This window comes from Orbicella faveolata, unplaced genomic scaffold (genome assembly GCF_042242905.1).
Source record: "Orbicella faveolata isolate gen_17 unplaced genomic scaffold, um_ofav_v1 contig_46, whole genome shotgun sequence".
NCBI lineage: Eukaryota > Metazoa > Cnidaria > Anthozoa > Scleractinia > Merulinidae > Orbicella > Orbicella faveolata.
The window spans coordinates 7,932,501-7,946,224 of record NW_028301576.1 but is presented as its reverse complement, the minus strand read 5'-3'; the positions used below and the strand labels follow the sequence as shown (position 1 = coordinate 7,946,224).

The 13,724-nt window shown below is 37.5% G+C and overlaps 1 protein-coding gene across 2 annotated transcripts in view; it reads left to right on the top strand.

The window, feature by feature from the left end:
* LOC110053949 (uncharacterized) overlaps positions 1 to 13,724 on the top strand; it is a 111,756-nt gene that overhangs the window by 77,673 nt on the left and 20,359 nt on the right. For both annotated transcript variants that reach the window (XM_089276973.1, XM_089276972.1), the window contains 3 exons: positions 6,815 to 7,014; positions 8,621 to 8,928; positions 11,036 to 11,437. In XM_089276973.1, coding sequence (XP_089133099.1) covers positions 6,815 to 7,014; positions 8,621 to 8,928; positions 11,036 to 11,437 — 910 coding nt within the window. The remainder of the gene's footprint in view (positions 1 to 6,814; positions 7,015 to 8,620; positions 8,929 to 11,035; positions 11,438 to 13,724) is intronic.

Genomic DNA, 13,724 nt, shown 5'->3' with positions numbered 1-13,724 from the left:
GCAAAGGACTCAATTGCCCTGGCATGTTATTGCACATAATAAGTTTGGAGGAAGCAAATACATGTACTCACTTAAGTAGGAAATATGCACTAAGGCTGATTGTCGAAGTTTGGACTTTTTATACGATATAAGAACAAGTATTAGCATAAGCATGACAGAAGTTAGGACGCCCTCAACACAAGCATAAGCACATGGGCATGCGCAGATTTGATAGTTGCTTTTTTCGGTTCCATACCTTCTCGATACAATAAAACAAGATGGCGGACTTTTGGTCATGCTAATGGCTTGGTTACAGCAGCAAATTCTCACTTGACATAAGCATAAGGGCAAACACAAGAAGCACAAGAAAGTTAGTTCTGCTTTTGCTTACACTTTTGCTTGTGTTGTGCTGGTCTTCACTGCTACGAGCTTGAGCTGATACTTGTGCTGTGGATGCCTCTATTACTGTTATGCTTATGCTTGTGTTTATGCCTTTTTGAAAACGGGCTTTAATGTCCACTGTTTCGTTCCAGAACTAGACTTTCAGTTGGTCAAAGAAAACATCATCATAATAATAATAATAATAATAATAATAATAATAATAATAATAATAATGATAATAATAATAATAATAACTTGGAGCTATCAAAAAGGGACTAGAAACTTATCTTGGAAGAATTCCCGGCCAATTAAGCATCAGTGAACTACAAAAGATAACCTTGCTAGGTACAGCACACATTTTGAGGAGGGTGCTATCAAGCTAAAAACTGGCTATCCCCTAGTGCCCCAGGACCATGGTTTGGTCTCGGCCCTAAGGACTCTAAGCAAACATTACGTGAGGACGATAATAATAATAATAATAATAATAATAATAATAATAATAATAATAATAATAATAATAATAATGACAATTAATAGTAATAATAAACTAATAATGTTTATGAGTGGCTTATAAAAAATTACAACTGTCAAAATTCTTAGGACGATATATATGTCAGGGAAATACTAACTTACAAACGAATTACAAATTACACTCATTCTTTACAACCCTTATAAATTTGTCTATTGTCATTTGTCGAAAAAATTTAAATAAGAATAGCAAAAAATACTCTACACATTTAAATAGCAAAAACTCTACTTTAAAAAAAAAACCACTGTAGCTATATGCAGGTCCACTTCTTGGCTCAGTGTTCGTGGCTTCCGCTAGAGTTCCCCAGAAATAGCATTCTCAATTGCCTTAACGAATATTTGGATGTCCTTTTTCGATATCTAAATCAATGTCCGACAGTTCTAAATTATAATAATAATAATAATGATAATAATAATAATAATAATAGTAATAGTAAGAATAATAATAGTGATAATATTTTTTAAATAATAGTAGTAGTAATAATAATATCAATAACAATAAGTTAAAAAATTGTCTGTTAACAAGTTTCATAAAATAAAAGCATTAAAATTAATTATTGTGTTCATCTTTTGAAAATATTAATACTTGAAGTCAAACTTAATTTGCTGGGGAGCCTGTTCCATAATTGTGGACCCAGCTATCTAAGTGAGAGTTTTCCAAAAGTAACAGTATTGAAATATGGTAAAACATAGTCAGTATTGCGTAAATTGTACTTGGCAGACTGGGTTTTAAATAAGCAGCAAATTCTCCCGGGGCATAAATTGTTCTTGACTGTGTACATTAAAATATACATATCCTGAAGTCTTCTATTTAATAGAGTGGGTGTTCTGCCACATATCAATAACTGTGGATGTTTGAATTTTAACTCGACAAAATTCAACCTTTTTTATTTTGCTATTAGCTACACTCGTTTATCATTCAACGGTTGCTTTTACAATCTAATAGATAGAGTAGCTGTGGGTTCCCCTTTAGCCCCCGTGTCAGCCAATTTTTTCATTGGTTAAAGAACTGCACTGGTCTTAAAGTACTATGCTATCATAGTACGCTGGACAAAATTGTTCTGGATTGACGTTTTACAGCAGAAAATTAAAATAAACAGTGACACAAATAATTTTGTGATTGTCTTAAACTGTACTAAATTCCTCACTTGGAAACTTATTTTGATATGGATCACGCAAGAAAAGCTTGCGTTAATCCTTGTCGAAATTTGGTAACTGAGTCAAAAGTATTCAAAATCACATGATCTTTGAGAAAAATGAGTCACATTTGGAGTGTTGTTTTGCAAAGAAACTCTCTACATGCCGGTGGATTTTTTTGTCACGATTTTGACAAGAAAGCATGAGAAAGACTTACAACTTATTTGGCCACTGAAATACAATATGATCGTAGAACTCTGAAGTCTTAAAACTGTTCTTGCCACTAGATCAGTCTTGCGCCTGTTTTGAAGATGGCTGCCTTTATCGCCAGTTTGTTTTTTCAATATCTTAATACCTGCTTAACTTCACTATGGAACAGAGGAAAAGGGTCAGTTGCTATTTTTAGATATATTGTTATCTAGCAGAGTGCCTGTGATCATCAAGGCCTGTGTATCACTTCTGTTTATTTTTAAAAAGTCTAGCACCTAGTGACTAACGAGGGTTTTCATAATGACATAAAAACCTTTCTTATATTTTGAAACCCAATATGTTGCCTAAGTGGCTGACAAATCAGTTAAAGTTGATCTTAGTAACAGCTCAAGGACTGGGTCAAAGGCTTTTACAGGTAAAAATAGTTTATTTGTTACATTTCTGAAGGCATAAAGGCAGTGGAACTAAATTTAGCACGCTGTTAGGTTTTAACGTCCTGAACATTTTAAAGAAGAATTTTATATTGGTGCTTCTGACATGTCTTGTGACTTTTACCAGAAAATAGCCATTATTTGAGGAATTGGTGGTGGTTTTTAGTAATATAATATCCAACAAAAACAGGTTTTAGATGCAGGGCTATCATTTCCATCCTCTCACGTTTGGAATGACCGTCCCTTTTTTCACAGAAAAATTTTATAAAGTCAAACATCACGTTGTTTAATCAAAATTCGACTTTTGATCATTTATTATCTTCTAAAACCGAAATTATGGAAGATCATTCCAAACGTAGCAAGGTAGATAATTTAAATTTATATGGCAAACACTCATTTACTGATCAATAGAATGAAAATTTGCCGCCAATTTGCCAATTCACTTAATTTAAACAAACTAATCATGTGACAGGTCAGGTGATGAGAATAATATGTTAAGGCAAGTCAGGATGCTGAGTTTTATAATCTGGGAACATTTCAGCTTGGTGAAACAAATATAACAAGAGATATAGCTGCCCAACCATAATTTTACTTAACATTCCTGACTAAGGCCTTAAACTGCTTAAACTGATATATCCAACTGCCATTTCTATAACTTACCTTATATTAGTTATTGTTCTTCCTACATGGGAAGATAAATTTCATTTATTGATAATTATTAACAAATATTGCAGACTTAAATGTAAAAATTATCTCTTCATTCAAACTTAGAAATAAGTTTAGTCCTAAACATTTTGTTCCAGATTCTCTCAAATCGCGTGTTGTTTATCAGTTTACTTGTGTGAGCTGTGGAGTTCGTTGTATTGGTGAAGGCATTGTAGCACACGCGTTAATGAGCATCTTTTTCGGGACAAGAATTCGTAAGTTTTTTAACATCTCAATTTTTCTAAGAATTGTCGAGATAATTGTGATGTTTCTAGTTTTAAAACTCTAGATCATGCCAATACTTTTTCTCGACTTAAAAGTGAGAGTTTTTATATTGAACAGGTGAAACCTGAACATGCAGTATGTTTATAATGACTGATGATGATATTTGAAAACATCGAAACATGTTCTGAAAGTTTAAAAGCGTAGTGTTTTTTAAGATATTTGTTACACTTATGCTATCAAGACCGTTTCAAAGGATATTCCATAACAGTAATTCTAGATCAAGGCTGGTACATGGTATGTGAGCAAACAAACAACGCTTAGAGAGATTGTGGGTTATCGGCGAATGCGTAACGAAGATGAAGCTATGAAAAGAACTGTTGCAGTCACTGTGTTGAGTGCAAATTACCGAACACTTTCCTTTTCGCTATAAACACAAGGAGTTCGGCCAATTATATATATTCAAGGCAGCCACATACAGGCCTCGACTGCCTATTTCTTTTTCAATGAGCTGAGTGGCCTTTGGTCTACTTGTAAAGGCACCCGTGTGCCTCAGTTAGTTTTCTTTCGTAACATTTTAGCTATTTCCCTTTTTTACCGCATTTATGTCACATGGGTTTTCCGCTAGCTATCACGTTACTCTAGCTTAAATATCGCTCGCGCTTGTAAAATTTCAGAAGGCTCACAGAAATTCGACGGGAACCACCAGTTATTGCTGTACTAACTCAGAACCTTCCAAAGCGTTCGCCAACACGTCCTTAACAGGATCGCTGTAAGAGTTTTACTTAATAAACCTGAGCCTTGTGGAACCTGTGAGTCACTTCAGTTTCTTAAGTTTCACGGATCTCTCCACTACCGGAGCTGACGTCGCTGCAGTCGAATTTCTGTCCAAGAAGAGTCGAACCTCTGCTACAAGTTTCGACAACAGGCACAAACCGCCAGCCAAACCAGTCCAGTACCCTGGAAACAGTTGACTAGTCAAGTCAGTCAAGCGAGGATCACAAGTAAGTCCGTTCCTTTCTAACTTACGCTTAATACGAAAAGAAGAAAGAAGAACATGTGCTCGAGGAGGAAGCTAGGAAAAGAAGAACACTGTTATGCTGGAAGCGACAAACAAAGGAGTAATCGTCCACTTATCAAGTATTGAAAACTCAAATAGATTACGAGTTTAGCTAACTATTTAGTATACAAACAGAGCCATTACAAAAAACTGTCTGTGACTCATCACTTTCCGAATTCCCGGCCAAAAATTCGCTCCATGAGCCAGTCACAAAACAAAGAAGAAACAGAACCCAGTGTTACGCCGGACGAAACTGCCAATACTGGTTTTGGCGAAATGTTTACCCAAGGCACCATCGAGCAACAACAAGAAAGAGAAATGGCGGTTTTACGTTTTCACTGGAAGTAAAAGTTCACCTCTTGATTGACGGCTCTATGGTGTGTATGCAATCGACCGAGACGACTTTCGCGGGAATTTCCTATATGGGTGTCACGAAGTGACTACTCACTTGATCAACATTGTTGTTCTGACAACCAAGCATTTTTCGTATTAGGTGTAATCCTATTTAGTTTTAAGTAAACATGAACCACGGAAAAACATGGACCGGTTCCAAAAAGCGAAAACAGGGAAGAATGATGGAAAGTACATCAGTGAGTGAAGAAGCAAAAGTTCGCCTCGCGGATGAAGCTATAGCCATCGTATCAAGATCAAGTCAAGAGAAGAGAAAGGTTCTGTAAAAATTTGAGAACCTGACAGCAATAACAGGGATGTTGACAGAGACTCTTCTGATGAGTCTGATATCGATGAATCGTTGGATTCATTGAGACCCATTGGAAAATAAAAAAATCGGGAAGCGAAGTTGCGCTTTCAGTTGTTTGTTTTCTTTGCCCAGCTGCTCTAGCTTTTGTATCTTTTTCGTCTTGCCCATTTTGCCAGACCAGCTTCAAGAAAAACTTAGATACAAGGTTTTTTTGGAAATTCATGCGTCAATAAATTTCACCAGGAGGTTAACGGTAGTAAACTTTCCCTGCACTAATTGGCTCAGTTGTCTGAGAACCCAATTGAAGGCTTTTGTGGGCGGAGTTTGGTTGCGAAGCGAGAGATTTTTCTTAGCGCTGTTTTCTCGAATAAATTTTTTCGCTTGAAGCAGACAAGAGTTATAACTCAAAGGGAATTTGTTCAATGGCTTTCAGATTTGGACAGTAGCTAATTTAACATACGTGTATGAACCACAAAAAAAATATCTGCGAATTGTTTATTTTGAAGTATTCTTTCTCCGAGAGCGATTTTTGTACAATCACAACACATATTTTTAATCCTATTTTGAAAATGTTCAGTAACTTTTTACTGCAATTGAATATGCCAAAACCTAGACACGTTTTTTTAACGCTTAGGGTCCTGAAACCGAGCAAAAAAATTAAATTGGCGAAAAACAAAATTCGCTTTGACTTGTAGCTTTCAAAAGGTGATTGAGGCACTTGCATTTAGTGGTTGTGAAAAACTCGATAATTCATTTCATTTCAAAATTCTTGATATAGTTTGATAGCCAGCTATGTAAGCCTTAATTTGATATAAGGGTTTAGGTATCTACAGCTTAGACCGGACGCGCTACATCACTTGCACGCAAGACACCTGAAAGTATACGCTAACCTTAACCGGGCTTTGAACAACCCAGCCCAGGAGCTCCGCTTTTAGGCTTGCCTAAATCTATATATTAAATTTCATCGCTTTAATTTCACTAACCTCTAAACAGTAACACTAACCTGCTAAGTTTTTGTAAAACTGCAGTTGAAAACAAATGGTTGTGTCGGTTTCGCCCTTAACTTCACGGCAATGAAATCGTTCTTGTAAATACTCCCCTGCCAAATTCTGCTGTTTTCTTTGTGTTAGTAGGAATCTCGTAAAATTTCTCCTTCTGATACGGTAAGAAACCAAGAAACCATTTTACTTATTACTCTTGCGACCTGAGAAGTGGATAGCACGCACTATCCTGAGATTAAATAACCAATCAGAATGCATGAAAAACGCTACCCTGTGGTTTGGTATATGCTGATGCAATTTTTTTTTTTTTAAATCGCACTTTATAACTTATTGTTTTAGTTTTGATAACTGGAAGTTACTGAAATACTCATTACAAATGATCATTTTTAAACCAACACTATAAGGTTTGTCGCTATTAAAAATAACCATGGATTGAATTTTCCTTTCACAAAAATTCAAGGTGAAGTTCCCTTTGCTGAGGCTAAAGTTATGTGTTGTTCCTCGTTTGCTGTCGTCTGCCGTCTCAAGTCCTATACTTACACCCCCCATGCTTTGGAGGATCGCGATTTTACTTGTACAGTTGAAGAGTATCCAGACGTGATTGTAACAGTCCCAGCAAGTGTCGTCCGTGAAAACAAGGAACTCCAGTTAACTCTGAAGGTATGCTTATCGAGTTTGTCATGCAAACTTAATTGACTACAGAATTTATGAAGCGCTCTCTAACCGCGACCTCTAACTGGTTTTAGCGAGATTATAACCAGCACAATGCTGTACTACCACAGTACTCATTTGTAGAACTTAAATATACCATATCGTCAAGTGTAACAATGTATTATAACAGCGCACCCGCTAGTCCTATCTAATTCCTACTGAGCCATCATGAACGACATCTCTATGTACGCACGGCCGTGCGTATATAAGATGATGTGTGCAGTTTCAATTTAGCTGCAAAATCTCTGTCGAGTTAGTGCAAGTTCCTTTTGTTTAAGTTTCAGCAATGTGAAGATTATTCTGAACAATTCAAACCTTACTTCAAGTCTTTGACTTTTGCCAAACTAAGATGTCTGCTTAAAATTGAGTATTTTGACTTTGTTTGTATACATTTTCATTGAGCAGTTTTGACTTTGTTTGCCTACATTTTCATTACAAATAATTCGAAGAAGCACATGTTTCATTGACAATTTCGAAACCAGGTTAAGCATTTTCATTCTATGCGAGTACCGATATTTTTAGGGTAGGCTATTTTAATAGGATTGCTGAAATGTGGAATGGGCTGCCACTGTCAGTCCGTCGGGCTTCAAGTGTTTCCTACTTTAAGAGGGGTGTGAGAGACTATATCTCTATTGCTGACCATCCTTATGGCACCTTTCCTTTTTTGTATTATATTATTATCTAGAAAGTAGTAAGTAAGGTGCCTGGGCCATTAAATTTGTAATAGATAAAAATAAAATAAACAAATAAATCCCGCAAGCTGAGAGAAAAATACTCCAATATTGTAATTTAACGTAAAAAAGTATTGACAGATTGTTCAATACGTTATACACTTGTATTGCTAAGAGTTTAACATGGGAATAACATATAACAAACATATAACATAAGAAATAGAAAACGTTTTCCGCATATCAAGTGAGTCTTAGTGTAAATCTACTGCCGTTCTATCACGACCGCACTTCACGCTATCTAGTCTGTTGTAGATTGTGAGCAGCCTATAACAGTGCGTGCTTGGTAACAAAACGGTGGACGCTTCTTTGCGTTTTCGAAGTGTATGTGAAGAGAATTTAGGTTATGTTTTGAATGACTAGTAGATTTATACAGAAACTATTAGAATGCGTGCTCTCGACTTCTATGCGTGATATGTATTTTGAGTTTGCAATCTTATTGTTAAATAGAAAGTGAGTAAAAACGTAGCAGAACGAGAAGTTCTGTGGGAACACGAGCCACTGACGGTGGTTTGCATAGCTTGTTTGAGTTCTCGTAAAATTTTAACGAGCGTTTTACTCCATAGAAACATCAAAATCAGGCATTTGAAGGGGACGATTATTACATTTTGACACGTATAAGAAATGTGATCAAGCTAAACCATTTTATGCCAGTTTCTTTATCCAGTCCTTTTTATCACAAGAAAATAAGAGCAACCCTTCGGTTTTGGTTGCTATGTAATATTATTATGGTACCTAATGCATAATTCCTATTCTACGGGAAACCCCATTTCCAAAAATAGCCCGTCGTTTAATTAATGTATATTTTGGTTGTGGTTTCACTTTAGGTGCAAGAAATCCCACGGCAGTGGTATGAGGATAGTGGAGTGATCGTTGGACCCGTCCTTCACATCACTTGCTCTCCCGAAATTCAGCTTTTTGACCCAGCAACAATTACTCTTCCATTCTCACTTCAAAACAACAATGAATGTGCGAAATTATCGTCTGGTAATGTAAGGGTGCTAGTGAATTCACATGAAGAAGATGAAAATGAAACTAATCCAAGGGCAGATTGGGAAGAGATTACAACTCAACTGCCAAGACCAGCTGCTTTAAGAAATGGGGTGGTGACATTTCAAGTGACACATTTCAGTTGGTAAGCATCGGAGTGACGTCATTGTCTATGCACTGATAACATGACACGGCACAAAACATTTATCATGGATCAAAATTAGGAGATTTGACCGTTTTCTCTTTATCTTCCCAGTTTATGCCCTTTTTCCTTAAAACTGTAAACACGTTGAACTTGCTTCAGGTTCATGATGTGTTATGTAAACCCCATTCAGATTAATGGGTGGGGTTCAAGGCCTTCGCTAACTATGAACACTTGTAATTTCAAGAGCATTAAAGCAATCAATACCAAGTTAAGTTACTATTCGAAAAATGCGTTTGGAATTAATTTGGTATGAAAGGGAATATTCCCATGACTTTTTGGACAAACACAAAGGTGCAGTTCGGCTGCCTGTTGTCTACCGTCTTGTCTTCGACCAAAAACCAACACTGCTTTGTGCGGAAGAAATCGGTCGAGGAAATGTGTCGTTTTACTTTACTGGCTTTGATTTCTGTGCGCAAAATATATTACTTTAACTTACCGAGTTGTGTAGCTCGGCAGATGGCCATGATTCGCGGTTACAGAACCATCTTACCGAGTTGTCTAGCTCGTTGTAGCGGGTTAAATGAATGGAAACAGAAGCCGCACGTTAACTTGAGAATGTTGGTATGTAAATAAACACCTAGAAAGAATGTTCAGCTAATTAAACGGCTTATATACCAGTTTTATTTATTTTACATGAATGTAAATAATTATGTCGTTGTGGTCCCCTTTAGTCTCAGGTCATTGAAAGTAAATTAGAAAAATCAAACAAAACTTGGCATAGACGCAGAGCCTGAATTGTGAAGTTGTGCAAACCGAACCGAATTTCCCTTTGGGCAAACGAGAAGATTTTCATGAACGCAAATCGAATGGGAGCTTTAAAATTGCTTACAGGCCAGAGCTTAAGCTTGTTCTTTTGTTTACGTTTTGAATTCATGCTGAGTTTACGTCAAAACATGAAATTTTGAAGGCCTACTATTTTTGCGAGTCTACGGAAACTGGCGCCGTCACGCAACGATTTGAACAATAAATCGGCCATCGTAGTCTATACAAGGGACCTCTTCACTGGCATGGACTTTGACACTGTATCTATCTGTGTACAACCTCGGTTGTTCATGAAAAATGATGATTTTAGCAATAGACAGAGGTTGAAAGTCAGCTAGTTTAGTCATTTAAGGTATATATATGAAAGTGACGGTGTCGAACGCACTCATGATCTTTGATTACTACTAGTTTTTAGATAATTGTAGCTTTATTAGGGGTGGGGAATGGTAAATGCGAGACTTTGCGAGACGACGAGATTAGCGTTTTTCTTTGCGAGCCCGAGACATTTTCCTTTTTTCAATTGCGAGACCGAAATTTTAAAGTGTTTTGAATGCGAACTCAAGACGTTCAGGTTCTAAGATGTTGTGATGTCATTTAACTTTACTAAAAAAAAATGAAGAAATCGGTACTTCGCGACTTTCTTAGCCTTGAAAAAAATCGAGACTGCGAGACAGCTTTGTGAGAAAAACCGAGTCTGGGAGACGCACATAACCTCTAAAAAACGAGACTGGACCCGTGAAATTCGGCGAAAATTTTGCGAGACCCATGGTTTTTGAAGGATCATTCGCCACCCCTTTTATTTATCGGTTTTTGTTTAATCTGTTTTTGAGGTTTTCCAACATCATTTTTTTGCAAAATCAGTTTGGACCAGCTATAAATCTTTTAAGCCCCATTGTCATAGCTTTAACTTTCTGAAACTTATAATGTGCAGAAGACCAAAGACGCCGCATTTAATTAAATGGAGTTAGGAAAAAAATCCGGTTACTCCATGGGCATGCCCTTGCTATCATATGATGCATAGGTATATCCAAAGAGGTTTAGCGTGAGTGATATAATTGTTTTGTTGAAAACAGGCACAAAATGTCGACTTTTCCAACAGTTTTGTTACCTCACCTTCAGTCAATTCTTCCTCGAAAAAACGTCTCCTCTGGCCTCAGTCAGGCGTGGTATAATGCTGAATTCCTACGGAAGCTGAGCCAATCAACGCGCCTGAAATATATCATACATTTTGATAAAGTGTATAATATAAATTAACTGATGAGTTTATGTGACCATCTTTTTGCAGGTATACAATATTGTGGGAACGTTCAGCAGAACGAAATAGGAAACGCAAACGTGGTGCTTTTCAAATGACTGGGCGCAAAAGTGGTGCTCTTCAAATGACTAGACGCAAAAGTCCCAATTTTCGAATTACTGGGCGCATCCCACAAGCAGGATGTTTCTTTGCATGTTTGTGCACTACTAACACTGAATATCTACCACTTGGAGAGTATTGCTTACACTGTTTTTGCTGTCCACTTCATGTGGAATCTCGAGTTAAAGAGATCATACGTTCTACTGAAGGAGCAATCCTCTACGGAGGTGGAGAATCTTCGGAGCCGCTGTGTCCAGATGACGTGATACATATCTCATTACTGAAGGGCCTAGAGGTAGATGGGCACACTACAGACGACGAGACACAACTGAGGTGAGAATATAGGTTAATAACTCTAAGAACAAAGAAGCTGTCACTTATAAGGGATACAAACCAGGTAAGTCAATTTTATCCAAAACAAAATTCCTATGTATGAAATAAACCAAACCAGTGTGGTTGCCACTGCCGTTTTATCCCTAAATTTGGAAAAAGTTCTTTGGATTTTAAGATGATTTCCGCAGAACATTCGAACAATCATGGCAAAAATTTAGTTACCAAAGAAACCTCATGGCATGGTAATATTTTGAATACAGTTAAGAAGAACTTATCGAGACTTAAGCTCTCAAGCTGACCCCGCGGGAGAAAATAGAACTTTAAGTTATCCATATTTCAATCAAAACAGACGTTTGGCGTTCGTTAAAACACAATAACACACGCTTTAAGCATTCTCACGAGGTTTGACATTAACTTTCTGGAGAATGCTTGGGAATTAAAATCGCGGGGTCACTAAAGGGAGTTGTTTTAAATAGTATTCCAGAGGTACCGTGCTATGAGTAGATTTTAGTAAGTAATTTTTGCCCTTATTGCTCGAACTTTAAGCGGAATCCGTCTTAAAGTTATTAGAGTACAGCTACATACGATTGAACAAGCACACGAGTTTTAGTTGCGGTCGACAAAGTGGAGAACGCATTCTAATCTTGTTGTTACCTGTGATCTTGTGGGTGTCCTGAACGGTTATCTGTGATCTCATGGGTGTCCTGAACGCAAGCCAGACCCTTTCGTGCTATGCATGTATGTATGTATGTCTGTCTGTCTGTCTGTCTGTCTGTCTGTGTATGTATCTGGCTGGCAGAGTATTTAATGACGTCACATTTTTGTGGCGCAAAGGATTCTACATGCATTCTACATGCAATCTACATGCAGTAGGAGTGAAAACGAATGGCATCATCCCAAAGCAATTGCAAGTGCTTACGAGGTGGTTTGGTTTCTCGATCGTTTGCTCGTATGTTATTATTCTGGACCGTGTAAGTCAACACGACCGTGGCTTGTTTCGTTGAGATGCGAGGTGGCGTGCTTGTGTTACATAACCGAGACAATTATTTGTCTTGTTTATGAACACAGCGTTCAGTCGCGTTGGCTTTTGGATGTTAACCGTTGGAACAGCTATATTTCAATGGCTGTATATATACTTCGATTAGATTTGTTGATTGGTTCCAGTGGCGACAAAAAGTTCAACCTATATATCCAGCCAAGGTCGAATATTGTTGCTGGATTTATGAAAACAGTGTGAAAGAAATCAAGCGGTTTTCATTTATTTTCACTCGGGCTTCCGTAGGAGAGCCCGAGTCGTAAAATGCAAGCGTTTTGGTCGCCAAAAGGATGGTCATGGTCCCAGGCGTTCCATGCGTAGACCACGGAAACTGGGGACGAGAAACGCGACATTGCTCGCTCTTCGTGACAGAACGCGGTATTTTACGAAGAAAGTTTCGGTGAGAATCGTGCCTCATACGTTCATCTCGCATACAAAGATGTCGATCGTTTTGGAAAGGGTCGGTCCACGAATTATATTGCTTGAAAGCCAGCCAGGTAAGCAAAGGTCAAGCTCAAAACGTTCTTGTGAGATAACAACTTAGCCGATCGCGGTATGAGTTAAAACTACGAAAACACTGACCAAAAATAGGCAGTCAATGACTGCATGTGACTACTGCTGTTATTATTTAGAACATTGTAGTAAAACAAATCATATTGCAATGAAACGAGCTAAAAACCAAAACGTTTTTGAACTGGTAGCTCATTAAAAAGATGCAACTTGTTTCTTGCATCGCGCAATATATGTCGATCTCCAAATTTGTGAAGATAAGACTTTCAGTAACTTAAATTAAATATCTTACCTCCAAGTTAGTTGGCTTTCTAGTAGGATGCAGGAGGCAAATTGTGCGGGAAATTAAAACTTCTATAGATCGTTTTCACGTGATGTCATCACTTTTTAAAATCCAAAACTAAAGAGCCACCAAAGTTTTTATCCTCGTCAGGCATAAGAGGCGGTATATTTATATCTTAACAGTTATACAGCTCAATAGCGCGCTTCGTTTGGAATCCAGAGCATTTTGAATTTCAGGATTACGGAGGTGCGTGACACAAGGCTTACGATCGAGTTTGCGAAAAATACATATTTATCTCATGATTTTGAGCCTTTTTAGAAGTTAGAGCATTATGAAAAGTGCTTATGTAAATGCTTGTTTGATCAGTACTGATAATCAGTCACCAAGACAGCCAAAGTAAGCTCCAGATGTTTACACTATTTTCCGGCCGCCATTTTGGTGTACCACGGAGGTACACC